The following is a 25,711-nucleotide window of genomic DNA, read 5'->3' on the forward strand; positions in this document are numbered from 1 at the left end:
TCTTTGCACTGCAAGTGGAAAAGCTTTCACAATAGAAACTAATTCAGTAGAATAATGTTAAATATCGTGCAGGGCATGGATGACACATTTAATTCCACAGCATCACTTACGCAAAGGGATCTTGACCTGAGTCCCCCTTGCTACAAGACAAGTAGTTGGATCATGAACCCAGACCTCATGTTGGATCATTTCCTCCACCGCTGGGTGAGTTCTCTGGGAGCACCCATTCCCAGTCAAAGCTTTATCAAAACATCTTCCCGTGAAAAGTCTAGTTTGATCAACTGGCACTTCAAGACCATTTGTTTATGAGAAACATTCCCAAACGCCTCTCCATGGGGAATATTGCACTTCCAGCTTTGAGGCCAGTAACAGGCTTCCACATGATAAGATGGAGCTAACCCAGAATAAGGCAGTTGGTGAAATTTAGGAGTCCTGTTTGGACCTGCTCACTTCAGTCAATGAGAAAAGCAAGAACTTCAGGCAATTTTCTTTAGTTGGGGTCAAATCAGGGGAAAGGAGAAGCTGTGAGGTTGCCTGATTCTTTCAGTGCAACCACAAAGAATCAGCCTCCTCGGATGAACAAAAGACTGAACAGAGGACAGCGACTATGCCCTTGCTGCAAGGGGAGAAATCATTACAGCACAGGTACTCCATGTAAAGTGCTTTAGCTAAATTTTTATAGGGAGTTTTATCCTGCAAGATCTGAGTCTTGAGAAATGTGTTACACAAGCACATTGAAATAATCCCATGTAAGGATTAATGATTGGTTTGCCAGCCTTTAAACAAGTAACTTTTAAGCACAGAAAGAAATAAAATTGGATCAATGTAAAAACTGGTCACAAGCAAGAGGATAAGAGTATGCAGGAGTACAGGATGAGACCAACTCCTTAAGAATCCTAGCATCTCCTGAGCTGGCAGGGACCCATAAGGCCCATCGAGTCCAACTCCTGGCTCCACACAGGCCCAGCCAAACCAGAGCAGGGCACTGAGGGCATCGTCCAGATGCTTCTTGACCTCAGCCCAGCTCAGGCTGTGACCCCTTCCCTGGGGAGTCTGTGCCAGTGCCCGACTCCCCTCTCAGTACAGAACCTCTTCCCAACAGCCGACCTAACCCTCCCTGTTGCAGCTTTCGCAGGTCTACAGCTGCATCTGCTTAAACCACCACAGAGATTCTACCCACAGGTTCGTTTTTCCAGTCCGTCCTCTACTGAGCACTTCTATTTCACTATGCTACATGGATTTAAGAGAAGCAGCCAGAATAGGTGCAAGCTGGAGTATATAAACTAACTTCTTCTATAAATAAGCAACCAAAATTATTCAGACTACCAACCTGACAGAAACACTGCTGAAACTTTAACCATCTCCATGGAAAGAAACCACCACTGTTAACAATGGGGGGGGGGGGAGCGGGGAAAGCCTGAGCAGTTCAATTTCTGGTAGGAATTAACAGATACATAAGAGACCAGAAGAGGCTGAGGAAAGCCAAATGAAGAGCAATGTGGATGCAGTGTGTGCAGGCCGGGAGGAAGCGCTCCACGTCCCTGAAAAACCAATGGCTTGTATCCGTTCGGTACTCAGAGCACTCCTCCACCTCACTCACAACCCTGAGAGAGAAGGTATTATCCTGTCCTGTGAGCTATGGAAAATTACACGTCCTCGTACGTGAGATCTCTGCCTGCTGAAGTCTCACTGTTCTGTACAGCATCCAATGCTACGACCTGATCGATAACGCACCGAGCTCCAATCTTTCTCAGGTTAAGGGTTAATTACCACTAAGAGATATCTTGATGGTCAGCAAATAAAAATGAAACTTTTATCCTACAGCCATTTACAGTATGTATTTTCAATTACAGTGCTACTTGTCCACAGGTATTTAGAAAGTTAGGTCTGACACCTCCTGCTCCTAACCAACAAAAAAGAGAGAAACAAAAGGCTCGACAGAAGTGGGATTCAGAGACCTGAAGTCAAAGTGCCAGATGCCAGCACTAGTAGTTCTAACACTACAATAAACACAAAAATTCTTTCAAAATAACACAAAACTTTCATCCTACCAATTCTTACAGGCATCTCCCCTGCCACAGGAGTGTCCTGGATACGATCTCTCCTGCGCAGCAAGTTCACTATTGATTATGCTGCCATCTCATTCTCCCTGCTCAATAATCATGCTCCTGGTAAACATTTCCCTTCCACAGCAGAGAGGGAAGGGTTTTTTTCTGGGAATTCCTGGAGCCTCTGGCTTGGCTTCCTATATTGGCAGGTCCAACCTAAGGCACAGAACAAACATGTAGAGTTCACAAAGTGTGAAGTCATCCCAGGAGAAGAATCGGTCCCAGGCATCCAAACAGGACTTCCAGGATAGAGTTCAGTGATTCCTTCCTCCAAAAGAAGGTGCCAATGGATATGGGGCAGAAAACATTTTACTAGCATCACTAAGTATAGATTTGAAACAAATTAAGGTAAGTGGGTAAGAATCTAAAATCCAGTTTTAATGTAGAAACTTAACAGGAAAACACATCAGAAGACTTTGTACAGCAAAACACCAATTTTATATAACTAGGACGTTTGGGAAACTTCACAATCAAAAGGATTTCCACACCTTTTTGTTAAATTCCAAATTCTACAAATTACTAATCCATGAATTTCATCTTGAAGTAACAGACTTTGTGAGGACAACAATCTCTGATTTCTCATGTTCTCATCAACTCACCAGGAACTGCCTCCTAAATAGTTCATGCATGAGAAATGCAATAGAAAGGTACAGCTGAAATTTTAAAATCATGAAGATTTTACCAATGGCAAGGACACAGATTTGCAGCAATCTGCTCTCTCTACTGTAAAGTGTTTCTCTACAAAGCATTTCAGAAATACCAAAGCAATACACACTCCTGCTTCTTCACACAGACTCACTACGTCACGTCGTACATAGAAACCCAGCCTGTACCCACAGCTTCAGCAGAACACGTAACACTCTGCCAAAGCCCCTGAGAAAAGGCAGGTTACTGATACTCAAAAATACAAGGATTTGTTACCCCAATGTCACAAAAAATGCAATTTTACACAGTCCAGCAACACAAAAAGGGAAATATCAGAAAAACACATGCTCTTCCTCCAACACTTCAGTGAAAGCTTCAGATCTCACTGTGACCCTTAAAGTTCAAGTGTCCGGGTTACACTGTATCTCACAATTTTCCGTCCTTTAACCTCTCCTGTTCTGCTCTTAAATACTAAAGAAATACTTGAGCACATCCTAGGGCACGTCTCCCAGCGCTGTGTGGGCAGAACGTGTCTACCCTGATGAGAACAACTCCTATACTTAATAATTCTGGGAAACCGTTTAAGGTATTTTTAGAGTATTGATAAGTGAATAATCTTTGGATTAAGAATTCCAATTAAAGAGCAATTGTTTTCCTTTCTGGGAATTTGCTGGTACCAGCCTAGGAACTCCACCCAGCAACTTTGGGAGTTGCCTTTTCTTACTCATTCAGCTTTGGAAAGTGTCCAACCAAAGATGCCAACCTGCAAGACCCTGTTTTTACAAAGATAAATGTCATGATTTTTATCCACTAAGCATCTTTTTTATTTTAATGCACTTACTGATACTGAGGTTAGTATTTCCTTTTCTCTAATAAAAGTCACCACAGATCTTGGAAACAGCTTTTTCATAAATATCTTTCTCTTATTTGGACTCCAGCTTATAAAATACATGTCCTGAGGTCCAAACACCAAGGTTCTTTTTACTCCATCTTTTATTAAACAAATAGCACTCTGCTGCTGGCCCCACTTGTGCACCACAGCATAAATCTGCACCACAACCATAGGATTTGATGGTAGTAAGAATGGAGGGGAGGAGGAATGGTGGGGCACCAGCCTAGTAGCCACAAATAGATCTACTTGCCGTTTGTAAACCATGTTTCACTTACACTGAGTAGCCAATCTTTGAGCTTGAAGGAACTGTCAACACGTGCAAGTTTCACTATGAGACACTTGAATATTATTGTGTATAAGGGTCTGAAACAACTGAATTAAATAAAGGATGTTTCAAGCACAACATATTTACTAGTTAGCCCTTAATTATCTTCCATAGTCAACAAATGTTGCTGCTGAATGTTCTGGACTTTAATTAATTCTGATATTAAATTCTGATTCCTGCCAAAAATTTTAAAAGCTGAAACTGAAGAATATCAAATATCAAAGCATGGAATGCAGTAGGTTCCATGTAATATATAAATTACAATGCATCTAACAAAAGGTAAATCTTTCTATAAGAATGCATTATTTGAATGCTAATTGCCAATTTTCCTGCTGTAAAAGCAAGGAAAAATCAGTACATTGGTAAAGTTAAATTATGAGTTTCAATAAAAATACTTCTAAACAGCACAGCTTTAGCAATAAGATTTTATACAACATCATTTACACTCGAGTGTATTTCACTTCCTTTTTTTTTTAAAAATACTTATGAAAGGGACATGCAGGTAATGCCAAAGTTTCAATTATAGACTTTCCTATCTGGCAGCAACAAGTCAGGACTTGTGAGCCATTTCCTTTCCTTCAAATCACCAAGCCAAAGGAAGAAAGAAACTTAGAGATTCTGTTAGCACTTAAGTAACTGTGTATCCTTAAATGCTGCAGGATGCCATGTTTAAGCATTAGCATTTACCTGTGTCAACAAGGGAACACAACCCACTGTTTCCACCCTCTTTTCTTAAGCTGAAAAGAATACAAACGATAGAAGGATTATTACTGAGAATAGACAGCTCCTGTTAAAATTTTATCTCTTGTTTTTCCAAGTTCCTTTCCCCTCATCGCTGCACAGGGTCATATGTGTAGCCATGTAGTAGTGGTGCATTTAAGAAGGCTATGTTCCAAAGACTGGGCAATTTAAAGTGCAGAAAACACAGTGGTGTCCCTGAACCTTCCCAAACACCAACTCCAGCTTTTCAGTGTTTTCTGAAGCACTTAAAAAGAAATGTGGCTAGAATGTTAGTATGGAAACATCATAATTACAGGGACTTTTGGGAAAGTTATCATGTGATGAACGTTTTTCATCCCAGGTCTGTGAAGAGATCACCCCTTTTTACAGTCCCAAAAATGACTGTATGACTGGATAAACCAAAGATAACAAAACACTCATGCCCACCAAGAGCTACTTTTGGTTTGAACAGCAGTTCAACAACAGACACTTTGCCAACTAATCTCCCCAAAAGACTTTCACAGTATTTCAAAAGTTCACATGCAAAAACATGTTGCACTTCTTTTGCATTGTATATATTAAAAAAAAAAAAAAAGGCAGGCAGAAGTCTTTATTTCCTTGCCCCAAAATGACACCAATTCGGAAATCAACAGCAAGATGTAACATTTGATTTTACCCTACTATTGCTCAGGTAAAAACTTCCTTAAGGGATGCTGTTTTCCTGTTTTCTAAGACTAAGACTTACTTAACGTGTAGTCACGAATCTAAAAAGTGTGCTAATGGTATTATGGAGCACACTTGCTCTAAGACACCGTTACCAGTTTCATCTAGAAGTAAAACTACTGTCAGGTCTGCACACACACACAGACAGACTCACGGCCGCAGAGCATCTGAGCACCTTTTCACTAAGTAACACTTCCAAATTTCAACAGAAATTTAAGTAAGCAATATGAACTCGCACATTAATAAGTCATCTTGAAAACTGAGGGGGTTTTTGAGCAAATTATCACTTATGAGAGACCAGCAAGTAGTATTCTCCACAAAAGAGTGGTGAGGAACTCCAGGGTCAAAGCCTGCCCACTCAGCAGCACCCAGCTTGCACACTCGACTCTTCACACCCCAACCTGACAAAAACAAAGGCAGCTCTAACTAATGAGCTGCAACTTTAAGTCTAAAGACACTGATTTTTTGGCAAAGACTATTACTGTTCAGTAGAGCTTGTCTTTATGTGCCACCATCCAGTGGGGAAGAAGCCCTCAAAGCCTTAAGCTTGCTAATCTCCCGAGCAGTGGGAATTGCTATTAAAAATGCTATTTAGACAGACAGGCTTCTATGAAAGTCGGCTACACAGGCTCATCAAACTCATTAAAACTAGCTTTAAGTCCCAGGCTTGGGAGCTTAATCTCTTTTAGAAACTTGCAGACTAGGCTAAGAGAATAAAGATATGGTAGTTAGGGAACTGAAAGATGTATGAGCCCTGTTCAGCCCGCGGGCAGCGTGTGTAAGGAATACACCATAGTGCCCATCTTCACAAGCATCACCATTGCACACCAGCTCCTACCTACACTGAATTTAAACATGACAGTGGATTAATCTCTTTGGAGACTACACAGTGTTTCAGTTTGGTAGTGGAAAGGAGTCAAGCTGCAGCAGCATCAACCCTTCAGCTCTGCCTGATATGGAAACACCTCCCCTGGCTGGCTGTACTATGCCAAGGTGAAAAATCTGAGTTGGCACAGGACAAAATTAGTGACCAACCTTAACAGCAGAATGGAAGATGGCTCAAGTGTGCAGCTCCCATTTGCAGAGGCAGTGTTCAGATAGGTAAGATGAGCTCTCATGCCTCATAAAAACCTCCATGAGGAGGTCGAAGCCAAATAAAATGCCGTGCCATGGCTGTGCATTTGGACTCCCAATGACTGACCTTCAACTTACATGCATGTACATAAAGCAACTGGTAGAGCTATTTCCACATTTCTCCCTCCGTAAAACGCTGCTGTTGCCTATGAGGAGGCCAAAAATCCCATCCAAACCCAGTGCTAAGAGGAAGCATCGTTCAGTGTCACAGAAAGTAAAGGCAAAGCTGTAACCTGGAAAGGCTGCAAGCCACAGGAGGCACAGGAAGAGGCCCTCTGTGGGACTTCACTCAGGAAGGCATGGCACGGGGATCTCTTCAGTCCCCCCAAGTCCTGAGCGAGGGCTGCAAGCTGCTGTACAAGCTGTAACCTCTCAACCTACCGTCAATGGAAGGATTGCAGGAAAAAGCTGAATTGCAGCCTTCTGCTACTAGTTTTTTTAGGCAAATCTAACAGCATATCTCTCCAAAATGCTACCAGGAGGCTGGATAGGAGGAGTCCTAGTGACAGTGACTAGACAAAATGTAAAAACATGAAATTAGAAGCTTCCCAATGGGGGTCAAAGCAGTAAAACCAATTCTGATTAAGTTGCATTACGAGATAGAAGCAGGATCTCAATAATTTACAGCCAGAGACAGGGTAAGTGTCCATTAGCATCAGTGTCTATGGATGTACATTTTCTTCTTTTCCACATTTTTAAGGCCTCTGAGACTACGTCTGGGTCTCAGTCTTTCCCTCTTCCTGGCTCTCAAGAACCATTGAAGTAAAACCCCTTCCCTTCATGCAGAAGAGGAGCCTTCCTCTTCACATCCCCTACACCACCAAACGGTAAGGAAGGAAGGAGGCAAGATTATTTGATGTGAATCTGGACACAGTAAATGGTCTCTAATGCTATCTAGAATGCAAATTCAGGATAATTTTTAAAAGTTACGAGCTTGGATATGATCCAAACTGCAGATGAACACATCACAGGGAATGGTTCTTCAGATGTGTCAGATGCTCTTAAGTTTAGGAACAAAGGAGCCCAGTTTTTTATTATTTTTTTAATATAGTTGGCTTTCAGCATCAGCAATCTTGAAAAGGGCAAACTTGAATCCAAACAAAAGTGCAACATGAAGTACTGACAGAAGGAAAAAAACCCACCACGCTAGATCAATCATTACAGAAAACTAGTCTCATGCTCTTAATGGTGTCTAAACCTCTGTCGATGTGTTCTTGCCCTTTCTGCCTTCAGAAACCAATGAAGAGTGGCTCAAGTCGTTTGTGCCCCTTCCACTAACGAGCAGTGCACATCCCACTTCAATACCTCTTTTCTCCCAGCAATGATTACCTCAAGAGTTAGAACTAATTCAACAAAAATCTATTCTGCATTATCACCCCCCAGCTTCTGGAGGTTTAAAGACAACGCTGCGATGCATTTACTGACAGCTGTCCATCCAGGCTGCACCAGAAACTCAGCACTAAGAATATCAGGGGAGAGGAGGGTTGTTTTTTTTTCCCTTAAATAATTGCTTTATATTCAAGTTACCTGCATTTCCACAGGTGTGTTTCTGAAAGGAGCCATGCCACGTTACTCCTCCTGCTCCCCCAAATTCCAGAAGCTGGGAGATTTCTCAGACTCTGAGCACACCGAAATAAAAAAGCCCATCACAAACCAAAACTAGCACTGGGGTTGTAAGACTGGAGTGACGGTTCCTCTTTGCCATGTCCCCCGTTCTGGGGTGGACAGAACACCCCCACACTTACTCTAGCTCCCAGTCACGGGAGGTGAAGGCGCCATAGCCCTGGGATGAACTGGGATCATCTCCGTGTCTTTTCCTTCCCCCCTCTCGATGCTCCTGAGCGAAGGAGGAAGGCGAGGGTAACAAGCTGCCAGCTACTTCTCCAGCTGACTAGCACCAGCCACCCAAGAGGTGGTTGCATGATTTTGTATATATAGAGCTTGTAAAGCACTTTAGGAAGCTGTGGGATGAAAAGGACTATATAAACGTAAGATATTATTATTATTAAACCAGTGATCTGACAAGAAGAGACAGCTTTTCAAATCTGTACAACAGCTTGAGCTGAAGAGATCAGGGAGTCCAATTTGAAAAAATAATAATTTGAAACGAATTCCAGGATTAGAAGTGGCAGCTCTTTTGTGGATTCTCCATGGCAGGTAAATTTAGTAGGCTACTTTAATTTTGCATCGTTTTAACTCCTGGCAATGTCCTGTGCATTGAATCTGACAGAGAGACAGAGTGTTTGAAGCTGTCGTGGCTACGTTTTAGTCTCCCAATTTTACAATCAGTGTTTGAATCTGCTGCTACAACTCTGGATACAGAGATCAGAGGCTTATCAAAGAGGCATCCATTTCAAAGACAAGCAGCAGCTTTGACTTCATTCCTTCAATGCTTAAAATTCCTGAAAAAGCAGATGAGCATACCACAAAACAGGTCTGAAGGAAATCTCTCTATCGGCTGTAAACCTATTTCAGTATTAATTTTTTAAGGATCTATTTTGGTCTCATGTAAAATGAGTGTGTTTAGCAGAGATAATCCTCTCAACAGGTGAGCTTAATATATGCCTTTTCCTGTAACTGAAAGTACATTTTCAACTGGCTTATTGCTTTATCAAGCATTAATTGAAGAACTACTTCAACCAGTCACCTGATTTTATTTTATTTTTTGCACTAAGAATGTCTTCCCTTCCCTAACAAAGCAGCACTTCATTTCTTTATTGCTGCCCTTCTTTTAACTGCATGGATGAACTGAGTGCACTGTAGGCAGTAATGTGTGTTGTTGGCAGTAAGACAGCATGGTTTAAAGGTATATCACGCAGGGAGAGTTGCTTGGCTGCAGCGTGCTGTTCTCCACATTCAGCATTGATTTTAATCCGAGTTTCAGCATAAACATGATTGATAACGTTACTGATCTCATCAGCATCCCCTCCATCAAGCCTGCAGTCGGGCTGGGGATGGACCCTGCTCACACGGGACACCAGCTGCTCGGTGCTGTGACGTGTCCCCACAGAGGGCACAGCATGATGAGAGGAGGAACAGCAAGGAGACAAACCATGCCAAATCAGAATTAACTTTAACTGATGCCAGGTCTTCCTTTTAACCCAGAAATGTGTTTTGTATCTCTAATATGGAAGAGAAATGCATTTCAAGAATCCAAGCATTTTTCTTTCTTCCTTCCTTCTCAGAGACACGTCACAAGAGCTGCCCACACACGCTGCCTGTCACACAGACCTTTGTCTACTCACAAGAACCCACCGCTCAGTTGGTTTTGCTAGAAAGCAAGAGCAGAGCACTACGAAGTGCCAAAGGGATGGGCAAACCTGCTCCGACTTCCTCCAGCTCAGCACTGCCTGGCCCAGGAGAGCTCTGAAAGCTTGCACAGGGAGCAGTGGGTGGCAGGGCAAGGAGTTAAGTGATGTAGACATTCTGATGGGTGCCATAGTGACCTAGAGTCACCCAGCTCTGGCCAGGGTGGTGCAGGTGACTGCAGCACCAAGCGCACCTCTAGCTGCTTCTTTTCACCGCAAACCCGGTGCATCTTATTTGCCCACTCCAGTTCTGCTGCTGCTCATCAGCAGGAGTTGGAAGCAAAGGAGATAATCAGCAACAGGTTAATTTGTCTGATTAAGCCTTCAGAGATCTGGCATTCTGAACCTGCACTACAGCACAGTCCCCAAAGCTGCGCTCAGACAGCTAGCTTGAAAGGAAGCCGCACGCTGCTGACAGCCAAGGGCAGCAGCCAGGGAACACATTAAGCCTCATTTGAAACCCATGGTCATACCAGCAGACTTAGCAAAGCTACACTGCAGGTGTAGACATGCCCTAAAGTGCACTGGAAGTGCGTAAGAGTTCAGCTCTTTGGTGCTCAAATCACTTCTGACAAACAGAACTGAGAAGTCTTAACACATTTGGGCATTTTTAAAAAGCACGCTCAGTGCTATCTTGCTCTAAATGAAAGCTTTGGTTTGAAATGAGCTTTTAAAACTCCAGAACATTTACAAGTCCCTCTTCTTGTAGAGCAGCTCATCTATCAGCATCCAGCTGACACACAAGAATTTCTTCTGCGATATCCTGCACAGTAAAAGGTCCCCGATGCTCCCCCACTCTCAGACAAACCTGACATGCACTTCCTAACACTGCAAAGCACAGTTATTTACCCAGTAGGAAACAAAACAAACAGAAAACCACAGCAGAAGCTTTTACAAGATGCAGCAATGCTGCATCCACACCAGCCAGTCCAACAGACAGGATCGCTTTACGCACGGACTGCAGCAGAAGACATTTATCACTGCATTCTGTATTCACAAGACCAAAGCCACCAAACCATTCATAGGTAGACGGGCACGTGCTCAGGCTGGTCCTCACCAGCTTTGATCTCTAAGAGTAATAATCAGTGTCCCAACCCTCCACACAGACAGGTCTGTAGAAACCAGAACGCGTGCAGCTCGTGTCAGGGGAAGCAAAGCACATGCACAAAGCTCCTTTCCAACCCATCCGCATGGCCCAGTGCTGGGCTGCTGCTGCTTCCCATAAAAACTTTCCTTTTCAAAAGATAACCACCCTCTGTACTTAAAATAAAATGCAGAAATGCAGCCATAAATAAGCATTAGTGCTTAAAAATTGGGAAACCACAGTTTTATGGTTTTAAACAGAGACAAGGTGGAATCATGAATGGTACCAATGTATTTCAGATGAAAGCTTTCAGGCAGATGAGAAATAGTTACAGGACTTGGAACCTGAGTAACGACAGTTGCATTAAATTATTCCATCTGCAAGTCCATTAAAAATTGTTAATGGTTTTGTATGGCTTTTATATTTATTGGGTGGGTTTATTCCTATGTGAGTCATACATATTTATTACCAGGGTCCAGATACGGTTATTAATAAAACTTCTTTTATTTGCATACTGTCTTGATGCTGCCCTAAATATTTACAACTCCATTCTAAAATAAAAACAAAAAATTCCTCAAAAAATATAAATAGCATCAGGGAGGCATCACAGCTTTCCTTTTTGGACTTTTCTTGGTGTCTTGGCTTTGTTTTTTCAAAGAGGGGGGAAAAATCAACCTGGTAACCCCATTTCTTTTGTCAAGTCCAAAAAGCACTAATTCTTTCAAAGCCTTAAAGCCCAATTTGTGTTGAAGAAGTAAGAGTTCCAAAGCTAAAGCAAGCTAGTTTTTGTAATTAAGAAAATACATGTATTTCTACACATAATTATGAACAGTAACAAAAGCTCAGTACTAAAATAGGTCCACAGAATCCCTGGAATTGTGCCTGCCAACTAAAACACCTACTATGAATTTAGTAATGGGTTATGCAAACATAAATTACAAGGCCAGACATTTTAAAAGGAAAAAAAGTTGATTTATTGTCACATTGGAGACACGGCAGGATAGAAGCACAATTTCATTTTTCCATATATTCATCAACACTGCAGATGTGTTAATGCAAAAAGAATTCTAAAATAAAAATGACTCTCAACTGCTCTAATTCTCATATGTCATTTAATTTACTTAAAAATGGTTACCAAGAAGCTGCCTTTTTTTTTTTTCTCCTTCCCCTTTTTTTAAACCACTCAAAACATACCAAAAATCTCTGGAAGAAAATAGGCCTTAAGATCATTTTACAAACACTTCTCCCTCCTAAAAATTTATCTCAAGACTTCATCCAAAACTGACCCATAAGAAGCTGGGATATTTGTTGGGGTTTTTCTACTAAAACCTATTATCTGTATCCCAGTCATTTTGTTTGTGAGCATTTTCACTCAACAGCATAATCGCTTCTGCTCTTGTTTCAAGCAGATCCAACTTTTCACTTATCCACTGTCAGAGCAATGAAAAGTCTCTCTCCTAACTGGCAACCATTATTAAAAGAGTTATGCATGACAACATAATAATTTTAACCAGAACAACATGTTCCTTTAATTACACCTGAACGACTTTGAGGTGGTCCAGCAGATGAACTGATGTAGGTTTACAGCATCTTTGTTCACAAAATAAAACAGGAATAGTACTAATTGAAGATGTTTAATTATTTCTTCTTTCGGTAACTACACAGAGGAAGGAAGAGGGAGCAGGTATTTTGCTTGACTATTTTTTGTCATTTTGAAAAGAAGTCCAACAGTTGTTCAAATGGCTCAAAGCAAAGCCAGGGACTGATTCCAGACTTGCTTTAAGAGAGCTCAGTCTTATTTTTGTGTGATCTATATAGAAATGCCCCGTTTTGCACTTACCTTTATAAGTAACCTAACAGAGAAGGTAAGAAAGGCTGTTAATTGTTGGTACCACAGTGAGAAAATTCTCAGCCATTTCAGCTAAATAAACTGAAATATTTCCCCTTACAAAACAGTCAACGATGGATCCAGTAAATCATGTTATTACTCTTAATGCACACTTACTTAAACTACAAGCATTCTTATGAAGAAAGGTTGACAAATGCTTGTTGTTTTCCTTCAAGTTCTGACCTTGAAAGCATTCTCCCTCTCAGACCTCCCAGGTCCCCCCCCAGCTCAGGAACTCAGCCTGGCCAGCTTCCCAATGGGTCAACGCTGAAAAGCTGAAGCAAAGGCAAGTACAACATGAGGAACACAAACTTATTTGCTTTGCATTGTTTCGTTCTTAGTGATGGGAGAAATTAATGGTGGCATCAAATGTTTAATGTGAGAGATTAAGCTGTAAATATTTGCTTACAAGCATGGCCCTTTGTAAAACAAAATACCCCCTGCCCTCCTTTTCTGCAGTGGTAAAAGCAGCACCCTTGACATGCCTGAAATCTAATACCCACAACCAATGCTGCTAGATGAAAAACGCATCCTTCACCAACTGTCAAGCATGTTTAACCAGAAAAATGCTTAAATAGAATAAGTCTAAATTACTAGGAGCAAGTAAGCGACTTCAGAGTAATTAATTTCTTCAACTACTGTAACATGTTCAGTTGAATCAGATTTGTCTCCCTCTTGAATACTTTTGGAAGTCTTGAATAAAGTAATCACACATGTATTTTCGGCTCTATAAAGAGACTTTTGAGGTAAATGTGTTGTAGAAAATTGATTTAAGGATATTTTTAAAGGAAACAGACAGAGACAGCAACTCAAACTGCCCTAGATCACGTGGTTTCAGAGAAATGCTTCAAATTAAATTTCTCTGCCTAGTAACATAGAATGCACACTCATTACTTCTGCTATTTTCCCAGACTCCAGACCTTTACAAACTCTGCTGTACAGCTACAGAGTTATCTGTGAAATCCTACATACCAGTAACCCCCAAAACAGACTCTTTTTGTAAAAGGACCTTCCTCAAGTCCTGTTATCTCAAAATACATTGTAGGGCCTCTGCAACCCAAGAGCCTGCTGCCCACATACAACCTTTGCTGCCATCTCCTCCCTGCTAAGAAAAGCCAAATTGCTTGGGTTTGGAAGTTTAGGGGGGTGGGGGGAATATTCACACCTCTGTTGCAACACAGACACACCAGGTAGAGGCAGATTTGTTAAAGAGGTTTGTTCCTGGCTTGGATTTCCTGTTCCTTGACATACTGAGGCCCAGCAAGAATCACTGCAAGCATCAAGCAACGTGTGCAGAGCAAATAGCTCTTGGGGAGATGCTGTCTGCCAGAGGTTCTGGCTGAGCCAAGAGACAATTTAATAAATAATAACAATAATGTCAGTAATTATAGTGGTGTGAGTGGTCAACATGCAGAAAAATGGAGGTCAGTTTCATGAGAATCCTAGAAAAACACAACCTTGAATTATCTTTTACTGTTCCCTCGCTTCCAAAGAAGTGAAAAGGCAGCAAGAGATGGTAACAGAGAAAAGCATGTCAGAAACACTGATGGTTTTCCTATTAACAATTAGAATATGCTAAAGTCAAATATGTATTAAATAATGACAACAAAATTATTGAGAACTCATGAAGAAGGGACCTCCAGGATAAGGTTTGATCTGATTTAACCTGACTCCACATGACTAGCTTTTAGATTACATTTTAAGACATGGAGCTGGATTATATTCTTCTGCAAAAAAGTCACATAATAATATAGTGCTACATTTAACTTTTGAAATAGCAAGCCCATGTAGTCCCAATTACCGTAAACATCATTTACCTCACAAACAGAACCTCTTCAGAAAATGGGGATATTCAATAAAAACATTGAAAGGGCAGACATGGTAAGTATCATTAACCTAAAGCAGATACTGATCTTTGTTCCAAGCCTGCAAGGTAACTCCTACTTCTCTGTTCTTAGAATTTTGGGTTTTACAGAAGGAACCAGTGATGTCTGATGTCTGAACTCTCCACCCATGCATTCAGCCTGCTGCTAAGGGTTTGGATATATGAAGATTCTTAAAGATAGCAAAATAATTCTATAATGCTTTTAAACAAACACTGATAATTACATTACAGCCATACAAATTAATAGAAAATAATCTTTTTTAGCAAGCTGTTTAACTGCCAATTCATTTTTTCTGAACAAAAAAAAAACCTCTTAAAGTCTCCTCTTCAAAGTGATGGGAAGAGAAAAGGGAGAACTCAGGCAGCATTTCTCTTCCTCATCTTTTCCTGAAATAATTTTCAAATTCGAAGTCAGGCAACAAATAGAAAGGTGGCTTTTTTTACTCTCTACCAGGCACTGACACATTTACTATTTACAAAGTCCATTAACTGCATTTAGTTGCATTATGCTAGCTAATGTTTACTTCAAAATGTCCTGTAGGTTCTTCCGTACTCAGGAACTGAAATCAACAGGATTCCTGTATGTTCCTGACAAAATCCTCATGAAAGGAAGGAAGGGACACCCCCAAACTACACACTCTTAGGCACACAGGGAAAGTCAATTTTAAAATTCAAAAAATAAAATAAATGGAGAAAACCCAGCTCTAGATGGCAGCAAATCGATATTCACCCCTACGTACACAGGCACAGACAGCATCAACTATTTTCAAATAAACTACATTTTTGTAGTTTTTTCTAGGCATGATGCTACTTCTGCTTTGTTATAGATGCTGGACTAAAAGTTGACTGTGCAAACTCACTAGGAATCAACCACAATTCTCTGCCAACAATTAGAAAGAAACTCTCATTTCAAGAACTCACTCAGCCAGCAGTATTAATGCTCTTTTTTATTACACTTAATACGATTATCTTTTGCTGTAGACTGGATAATTCAATAGAACTACCCAGAAACACTGGAGATGAAGAATTTAAGAATTTTAAAATTTTTAAAAATGGAACCCTTGCATAATAACTGTGTTCATTTCCTTCAGCTAGTTATGACTTGCTAGCAGAATGTTATTTGTGTAAAAGCCACGTATCTTAAAAGATGCATCACCTGATGTGCAGTGTCATGAATAAAACTATCCCTTTTGTAACTAGAAACATTCCACAGACTAATCTTGCTTTCTTCTCTTCTGGCAGTGACCCTGCAGAAACATAATGGAGCAGGACAGGGGTGATGGTGATGGCTCAGGTTGCACAAGAGCAACCATGGAAGCCCAGGTTTTACCTGGGCAGGTAACGTCACTCACTGCTGATGTACTTTGTTTTCTGGCACCTTCCACAATTTCATTTTCCAGAGCATTTTAAAGCTATTTATTTGAGAACATACCTATGCTGTCTGTGTTAAAAGGTTCTCCCATGTCCTCCCACAGCTGCCAATTTCATATTTAACATGATTTACAAAATACAGATGTTGTTTTAAGCACTGAAAGGTAATCTTCACTCTCCACGTTTGCAAATTAGAAGCAGTGAAAGACACCAACAGTGTGGAATCATGACAAACCACTGTGGGGGAAGCCAAAGAGCACCCAAAGCCACAAGCTCGCAGGGTAAGCTCCTGTATCCAAAGACAGGCTTTATGCAGGCACGTCACATCTGCTCAGGGCTCCTGCTCTCACTTAGAAAACTTGTCCTTATTTTATTTCCCAAGAGCAGCTGGCTGAGGCCTCTCAGGCTGGTCTCTTGTGCTCGGTTTTATGACCTGGGTTTCAGACAAGCTGGGTAGTAACCCCACAGCTCAGCACTGCCTAGTTTACATGGCTAAACCATAAAGGAAAGCAGTGGAGAGTTATAGGTTAATCAGGCTTCAGTATTATTGTCTGCCCTCTCCATGTGTACTTAACAATTATAGATTACTTATTTACAAAGCCCAGGCTTACTCAGTTATTTGTTTTCTGATATTTTTTCATTATTGTTGTTGAGCAGCTTAAAAGTATGCACTGCTGGAAGTATTAGATAAGCTTTTCAGGGTTTAAAATAGAAACAGGCAAGTCAAACGAGTTGCTCAACTAGGAATCTAGTTATCAACGTTAGGAAGTATCTTCATTTTGCACCAAAAATTATTAAGCTGTACAACTGAAAATATTTTGAGACTAAAAAAATAGAAAAATCTCAAAGAAAGTGTTGAAATCATAGAGTAGCCTGAGTTGGAAGCAACCCACATTTGCTTGTTCACACCGCAGTCGGCGTATGAGGACGTGATGAATTAGACCAAATATTTCACAGAAGTTAAAATACCTAAAAGGGATCACAGTTAGTCACAAGAGTTCAGGAATTGTCACTCTAAGAAAATAACAATCTGATGCAGGGTGGCAATTCTCATGAGATACTTTGAGATGTCTTCCAAGTAACGGTCACCTAAAATTGATGTTTCAAGACATCTCCTGACCAGTCCCAGCCTTGCACAGAGGCTGCTCAGGATGAAGCAAGGTGAGACTGAAAATACCCCAAGACACCCATGAGCAGCAGGTCTGATATGACCTCTCAAATGGTCTAGGAGGGTAAAAAAGTATTTTTGGAATCGCAGGAATTAAGAAGCCTTTCTGAGAGCATCTGCATGTAGCAACCACCTCTGAATTTTCTGTTCTCATACGGTTCCCAAACACGAGATGCTTCTTCCCAGAGTCGTGTCCCAGTATGCCAAGTCAGAAATAGTATTTTAACATTTTTAAATACCAAGGCCCTGGAGTCATTCCTATAAACACCAAAATATTCTATTCCTTTTGCTGCAATTTGATAATTTGCACAGAAGGCAGAACTGACCCAAATAGATGTGTCACATTTTTTAAAGTAAAAAGAAGCAGAAGTACAAATACCCTCTGCTTCATTATCATTTTTTTTCAAATCCTGTTCTGCTACACAGGATTCTGCTTCCAGCAGATGTTGTGGAAAGTCCAGGGGACACTCTAGACAGCAATGGATAGGAAAGTCAAAGGAATCGACACTTGTCTCCTGATTTAGGATGAGAGTTGCTACAGCAGAGGAGAAGAGATGCTGGAACAGGCTAAACCACTACAGCACTGAGAAGGATGCGTGGAGAATGAAGAAGAAAATGGAAAGCAGAACCCTGAAACAAAAGTGTCACATTTAACAATTCCACCTTTGTGACTATGCCTTTTTTAAAATTTGTATACCAAGAAAGATGTTACTTAACCATGGGAATTTAAAATAAGCTGTGCCTGTTTATTTGAAGGACTGTTCTGCATGCAAGCTGCTCTTCTGCTACAGATTTCTTTTTCCATTATCAGAAAGAGCACGTTTGATGTTCTAGTAACACCAGTGGGTCAATCTGGAAGGGCTTGTGGCTCAACTCTGCTTTTCCTGTCCACCTCAAGGATGTTTTCAACAGGTTTTTCAGACCAGGGAAACTCAGGCACTGTCTTGCTCAGTTTTTGCCTCCTACACACCCACGCCTTGGGCAAGACAGGGTGGTGGCCCTGTCAGACCTTCTACATCTCAGGTACTTCCCCCACGCCTCTGGAAGCAGTAACAGTCTGTTACAGCTGGCTATTATTACATTTCAACTGCTTTCTTCTAATTCTTTGATCCCATTTTCAGTTTTTAATTCTGTCAGAGAAGAGGGCTTAGATCATGTTGCTGTTCAGAAACAAAGCTGCAGAAAGAACATCACCACAGAGGAGACCGAGAAAGAAAGAATATTACAAAATCCATTCAAGCTCATGAAGGGATGTGATGTCATAGGGGTCCCAGGACAAAAGATCAGGATGTAGAACCCAGCAGAGATCCCAACTTCCCCAAACACTGGGGATGTTCAGAGCCATTGTTTCAAACCTAACCCCTGAACGAGTAAAACACCTTCCATATCACCTTCTGGAAGATATCAGAGGCTTCAGAATGCTATTTTACAAAAATATTTGAAAATATTTTTTATGTCAAACCTTACCATCGAATTATTTCATTTCCCTGTCTTACTTACTGGAAAGAACTAATTGCATATTTCTTCCCTACTACGTCTCTTGAAGTAACTATAGAGAGTATGTGGTCTTCCTCTGGGTATCAAGTCCCGCCGAGTTACCACAGCCCTCTTCACACAGTGCACTTAAAGCTCAGTGTTAATTGGCTGGGGAGAAAAAAAACCCCAACCAAACCCAGAGTAACCTTCTGCTCCAGAAAGATAAAATTGGCCTTAGAGATCACGCTGAAACACATCTGAAAGCTCGTTGGCAGCTGGCAGCTATGGCCACAACCTGAAGAATCTGTCATTTTCCTTATAGGAGTAAAAGGAAGGAAGCAGGAAATTCAAGTCTGGGAGAATGAACTTGAACTTCTAGCAAACAGTTTGAAACTGTGGCCCCAGAAGTCTGTTTATTTTCTGGGTTTTGTATAATTTCCTATATCCTCCATATTCTTTCACTTCTCTCCTTCCTCCTCCTATTCCTAAGACTCTGCTCTCCTCCCCTTCCCACACACTCTGACCACTCTCATACTCTTTTGCTCCTTTTTAAAAATTCTTTTAAAACTGCAGTCCCCAAATTTTCCTTTTTTTCCACACACACAGAACTCCCCAGAAACCTTCCTTTGGGCATCATTTAAACATTCCCCCTTCCCTGGCTCTGCCTCTGACCCTTCCCTCTCTGGGTCAGGCTCCTCCAGCATCTCTCCCTCTTTACCAATTGAAAGCCAAGCAGCATCTGCTACTTGAGAGCAGCAGCACAGGTTAGAAAAGCTGCCTGCTGCCTCCCTCCTAGAAAGATAGGTGGAAGGAACCCAGATTTGTGTACCAGTTATCTGGAACAGGCTTCGAAGTCCTAGAACATTCCTAGATGAACAGATTGCTGGCAGTTGTTGGGAGAGGAAAATAACCCATCAGCCAAAGCCCTCCATATTGTTATGCATTCATTACCGTTAATGGATTTAGTATTTTCTATACAATTATGCATGCATGTGCAGAGACACACACTGCACAGGCTAACACTAGCATGGGGAAGTTTAAATACACCCAGCAGTCACCCTGTTGAGCATCAGTCCCGACACCTTTCACAGCCCACTGCCTGTGAGTGACCATCCTCCAAGGGGAGTCTGCTGAGGAGCTCAGCACTGACCTTGTTGCATTTCCAGTGAAATCAACAGCAAAACTTCATTTGATTTTTGATGGAAAAGTGAACATGATGGAAGTTGTGCCCTTTGTACAGATTTATTTAGGCAGCCAAATGTCACTTTCTACATCCAAGTGCTACAAGAGTTTGGAGTAGTGAAGAGGAATTTATTTTGCTTTGCAATTCTCCAGGTTTTACGCTGTTAGGAAATCTAGAGCAAGCCTATCTGAAGGCCAATGTTCTTACTTCCCCTAAAAACCTCAATTCATATTTCAGTATTTACAGAAAGCAAAGGCTGCCTTAAGAGAGAGCCATCAAAGATAAGCAGCCTTTGTTCGGATGGTGGACTCAGCAATACAAATGACAAAATTAGGCAAACAAACCATTAACAAAATAAAAACCAACACCACTTAAGTAGGCCCAATGCCATATACTACTGAGAGAAGCTCAACAGCCTGGAATAACTGTTCTCCTTACCTCTGGAGTGTTTTTCTTGAACTCGCGACTTTGCTCAATAAGTTTTTTCCTAGACTGCTCACTTTCATCTTGCCGGTTAGCCAATATTGTTGCTGTGGTATCGAGCTCTCTCTGTCAAGAAAAACAAAACAAACAAAAAAGGGAACTACAGTCAGAGCTCAGTTTCTCACAGAAAGAAAAACAAAAGCTTGTATGTACATCATGTCATTCAGAATATGGAGGTGGTAGGACCACAGAGCAGTATGGAACAAAAGCAGCAAGCCCCCAGAAACTGGACCTCCTAGCTGACATCAAATGAAGTCCCACAACCCCTCTGATCTTGCAATCAGAAGATGGAAAAAAGTACTCATGAGTTTACCACACCGTTACACAGAATAGCAGCAGTGCCATGCAACACACACTTCCTAATAACTTCCTAAATCCAGGGAAGATTACAGACCTGGGACATGTTCAAACATGCTTTATTTTCACCTGCCTGCTTTTTAAAGATACTGGATACTCCCTTTTTGAGAAAAAAAATTATGATTAACTCAAATACTGGTTAATTTTATACTTCAGCCTAGACTGGTTATGCTTCACCACATTAAGTCTCTCTTAATTTCATATTGGCTATAATTCTGTACTGCCATTGTAATGCTCTTTTTTCCATTTAAGTCTTTCCTTATTTTAATTTTTTAATTTTTTTTTTTTTACATCTTCCTACTCTTGGAACCTGTTCCTCTGAAATTATTAGCAGATACTTGTGTTCCCAAATCATAACCTTTTTTTTCCCCCATCACCAGATGAATGCCAGATTATCTTCCAACAGTTTCTACCAGGCTGAGCTACAGGCTGAGCCTGCAGCCCATTGCCCAGCTGCATCTGAGTGCCTTATCCCCATCCCAGGTTCTTCACTCGGTGCTGGGCTTCCAAATGTCACCGTCATAGACTGAGCGGGTCACTTAGTGCATAAACCAACCCCGATCCATCTTCCCTGTCAGTTTATTCTGCAGTATTTCCACAGAACAGGAAAAAGCAAAAGCTAAACCCTCTACTCAGTGATATTCCTCATTCCCAAGATACCTGGGGTCATAACCAAGAATTCCTAAGAGGAAATCTGTGGGTTTTTTCCCCAGTATGAATTCAGAAGGAGAAAAACCAGGCTACGAGAAACAAGTTCACAAAAAACAAGAACAGCATGCTAGGGGGTGAGACATAAAGCTGGTCTCTCCCGTGGTTGCCTTCACCCCATCACTGCCAACATGGCTCTGACTGCATGTGGAGAACCCAATATTCCCCACCAAAACCCAGCTGGTTCTACACAGCTGCACCACTGGCATTTGTTCCAAACTTGCCAACCCATAGTGGACCAGACTGAAAAACCAAACCTGGGATCTCCTGCTGGGTCCAGTTCCAGAGCCCCAGCAGTCAGTCAAGTCACTGACCGGGTCATGTCATGATACCACCACAAACAAAAACCCCAGTAAAAGCAGTTCTGATTACTCCTTGATGGTTGGCATAAAAGCCTTGCTGGAATTGGGTCACATATACTTCCCAGTGTAATTGGGCACCCGGTTTTGGGAAACAAGATGGGTAAACAGCTGTTTGAAATGGCATCAGGTACCTACAGGACACCTGTTAACTCCCTGTCTGCAAGCTTAAAAAAAGAAAAAGGGAATGTAGAGGATTAGCAGAGAAGTACAAAGTATTTCAGATCCTGAATTATTCTAGATATCCCAAATTTGTAGTTTCCTTTTCATATGGGCAAATCCTGTAACTCTTAATGACTGGATGGATTGACATCTATTTTATGGGGCACCACAGTCTGACTTCAAGGGGGGACAGAAGGGGAGAAACCTGCAATCTGCAACTAAAAAGGATCAATACTTTTTTCTCCCTTTATTACTACAAAAACGTGAGTCAGGCAAACTCCTCCTCCCTCCCCCCATATATATATGGACCATAGTTATCTTAATCCATGGAAATAAGCTAAATATGACAAATGGATTTGATGCCAGGCAGCATGCTGGAGCTAGTGACCTAAATATTGTCACTGCAATGCTTAAAAACCCCTTTATTTCTGACTTTGAGGAAAAAAACAGGGCAATATGTCCACCAGATCTTGGTTTGGAATTCTGTAACATATGTGAAATCTATTGCAGAAAAGTGGGAAATACTTAACAGTTGGATAAACCACATTTGAAATTCATCCCAGCTAAGTTTATGCAAGAAAAAAGAGCAACAGAAACCAATGTGGTTAAGCAGTACTATAAAGAGCAATATAACGGCTAAGCAGAAGGCTTTTAAAAAATATAAACAATCTGGTACGGCCAGCAACTTGGAAAACTATATTTAAAAAGGAAGCACACATTTAAAGCAAAGAAAAGAAAACCCAAATCATGAAGTTAAGAGGGAATTTCAGTAGACCAAAGAACCAAACACTTCGTTTTACAACATGGAGTGGTAGCAAGCAACGTTACACATGGAAAGGTAGCCTTTTAAAGACCTGTTCTTCCAAATTTAGAGTCAAGAAAGGAAAAGGAAGAACTGATTAAAAGGTAAATCATAGTCTGTGCTAATCTGAAGAGTCAGGTGGCAAGTGAGGAATAACCTTCCCACTGCTTGGCTGACACCAGTGCCACGATGCACTTACTACGGGCACCTTCCCATCACCTCCAGAGTTCCTTCTGGGACAGGTCTGGTAATTTCTCACTGCCAAACATTTCCTGATGTGACACCTCAGGGACAGACGCTGCCAAGGAGAAATGCCAGCTGAGCTGCTGGACGCTGTGGGCTGAAGCCCACAAGCCCAAGACCTGGCCCAGCGTTTACAAACAGCAGATACTGTGAGATCCAATTCCAGCTCAACAGCTCTAGATACACAGTCCTGTGTACATAAATCATACACACAAATTGTCAAGCTGTCATAGTTAACAAGCCCCAAATGAAAAGTATTTGAAAAATCACTAATTTTTTTGTTCCTTTCTTGATCTCAACCACGTACAATGCAAGTTTCATTTATTTAGACATAAAATTAGATAAAGGATTACAACCCACAAGCACTAATGGCAGATTTTTCATACTTTTCAGACTCAATGTCAGAAGACACACCAATTTTTGTAAAAATTCAACAGGGCTGATGCATTATTTCTACAAGCCAGCACATGTATGGGGAAAGTGGCATGAATGGAGATCTCAAGTCTAACTACTCCATAACACAAAGGTTTACACTCCTCCTAAGCATCCCAACCAGCCTCTAGGTAAGTATTAAGTAACAAGAGATGTAATACTGCACAGACAGGAGCATACTGGTGTGTCCTTTAGAGTATAACAAAAAAACCCCCAGAGACTACATCTCACTATCATTCTCCACACCTTTGAAATCAAAGCATTTCCAATGAAAAGCAAAGAGAAATGAGGGCTCGAGGATGTCGCAGTGGTGACCTGCCTCCAGAAAGGATTCAAAGCCTGGAAACTTCAGTGCCACTGATTCAACACGGGCTAATAAACTTTCTGGCCAAAAACAGCCACCGCTCAATCACCCTGCAAAAAGTGAGTTGCTACTTGGAGTGCGTTTTGAGAAAAAAACCAGCAAGACCATTATCTTTCCTCTTGCCCCAAAGTCCCATCGATTCAGAGCAGACACAGTTCACCCTGCTTAAGCCACAGATAACTAAAGAACTCTCTCCAGGGTTTCTACTTTGACCCAGTTCAACAAATTTATTGGGGGTGGGAGGAGGGAAGCAGTGGGAAGAAAGGAGACATGAGATGAGAGTCTTATGCTCTTAAGTGCAGGAGTCATTAAAAGCAACCCTCAGAAAACAAACATTAAAAGGTTTCTTTCATGCAGTATTAAAAAAAAAAAACCCACACCTAAAACTAGGAGGGTCAATCTGCTCTCCACTGTAACAACAAACAACTTGAAGTGAATTTGTCTTCCTTTAATGCAAGTCTTTCCAGCCTCTTGTAGGCTCCCCAGGAGCCGTCCCCTGTTCATGCCGCCTCTGTCACCGGCACGGCACAGCTCTGCCAGGAGCCAAAAGCGAGCCTGCTAAAAACAATCCCACCTTTCTCATCCTAAAGGCTGTCTGCACTGAACCAGTTCCCTGTTCAGGCCTCCTCTGTGGCTAGGAGGTGTTGTACCATACAAAAGGGAGGTGGAAAAACACCACTGGAGGGAGGGGGGCCAGTGGAATCCCCTTTCGACATCAACCTGCAATTAGGTTGACCCCAAGTAATTACAAAACTCCAGCCTCACTGCAGGCAGGTTTCAAGGTTGTTTTCTTTAACAGCCCACAGGTCTCTCCCTACAAGATGCATACCTTGATAATCACCTAGCCAGCAGGTCTGTGCCACTGACAACTGAGCTCAGCACAGAGTCCTCCTTCCCTTTAGATAGCAGGAAGCTTCAAACCAGCCCTTCTGCTGCTGGAACCCCTTGTGCAGCTGGCCAGCATCTCTCCAAGGTGAGTCCCTTGGGATCTCTAAAAACTACTCACTTGGGAAAAGTCTTCTAGAAAGAAATGTCTTTTTTGGGTACCTATGAAGTCTCTGTTCCCTTGTGTAAAAGGTGGAAGAAAATGAGACTATACAAGGCAGAGATAACACCAGGGTGCCAAGGCTGCTCAGTCCTGCCCTGCTTGTGAGAGTGAAACCAAACATAAAAGAAGAAATTATGTAAAAAGGAGTGCCAGAGGCAAGAACACCCTTCTCTGCAGGGACACTGGGGGAGGAACCAGGGGATAAGCAGAAAGGAGACACAGGAAGTGGGAATTCGGGAAAGATGTGATGGGACTCTGCGGTGCTACTTTATCTCCAGGAGGGAAGAGAGACAACAAAATCAGACTCATCACACCTCTGGTCTGAAAGGTGAGAGGCAGGGACTGCACAGGTCCTGTCCCCTCCAGCAGCAAGAGACAGGCCCAGAGCAAAGCTGCCTGAGCACAAGCTGCCTGGATGGACACTGTCCCTCCACTGCTGTGTTTCCTTTTCATTCAAAGGAGCATGAATGGAACACATACAAACCAATGTTTCTCTGTGCTCTGGCCAAGCCTGTTTGTACACCCAGCTCTCTTCTACCCTGCTCCCGACATGGCTGATCAAACACCTCAGACCCCCAGCCCTGGTCAGCTGGGGTCCTTCTTACAGCCACAGCTGCTGCCCGACACGGGTGTTTCAGCACCCAAGCAAGCAGCACACTTCAGCATCCCAAAAGCTGCTCTAGCATAACCTATTATAACTAGTTTTCAGCCTCTGCTTAGAGCCAGTACTCCTACTTTCACATGGAGAGCGTTATAAAAAGCTGTAATAATCACCCACAAGTACAGCCACATAACTGTATCCCCAAATTTTATTATCCTCCCAGTTTGAAGTGTTTAACCCCT

General features: G+C 41.8%; 1 protein-coding gene across 2 annotated transcripts in view; it reads right to left on the minus strand.

Moving 5' to 3' along the window:
- The window catches only part of CUX1 (cut like homeobox 1), a 275,245-nt gene that overhangs the window by 203,544 nt on the left and 45,990 nt on the right, over positions 1-25,711 (minus strand). For both annotated transcript variants that reach the window (XM_084272882.1, XM_084272881.1), the window contains exon 2: positions 20,349-20,459. In XM_084272882.1, the coding sequence (XP_084129008.1) occupies positions 20,349-20,459 (111 nt within the window). The remainder of the gene's footprint in view (positions 1-20,348; positions 20,460-25,711) is intronic.

The sequence above is a fragment of the Gallinula chloropus genome (genome assembly GCF_964237585.1).
Source record: "Gallinula chloropus genome assembly, chromosome: 19".
Lineage (NCBI taxonomy): Eukaryota > Metazoa > Chordata > Aves > Gruiformes > Rallidae > Gallinula > Gallinula chloropus.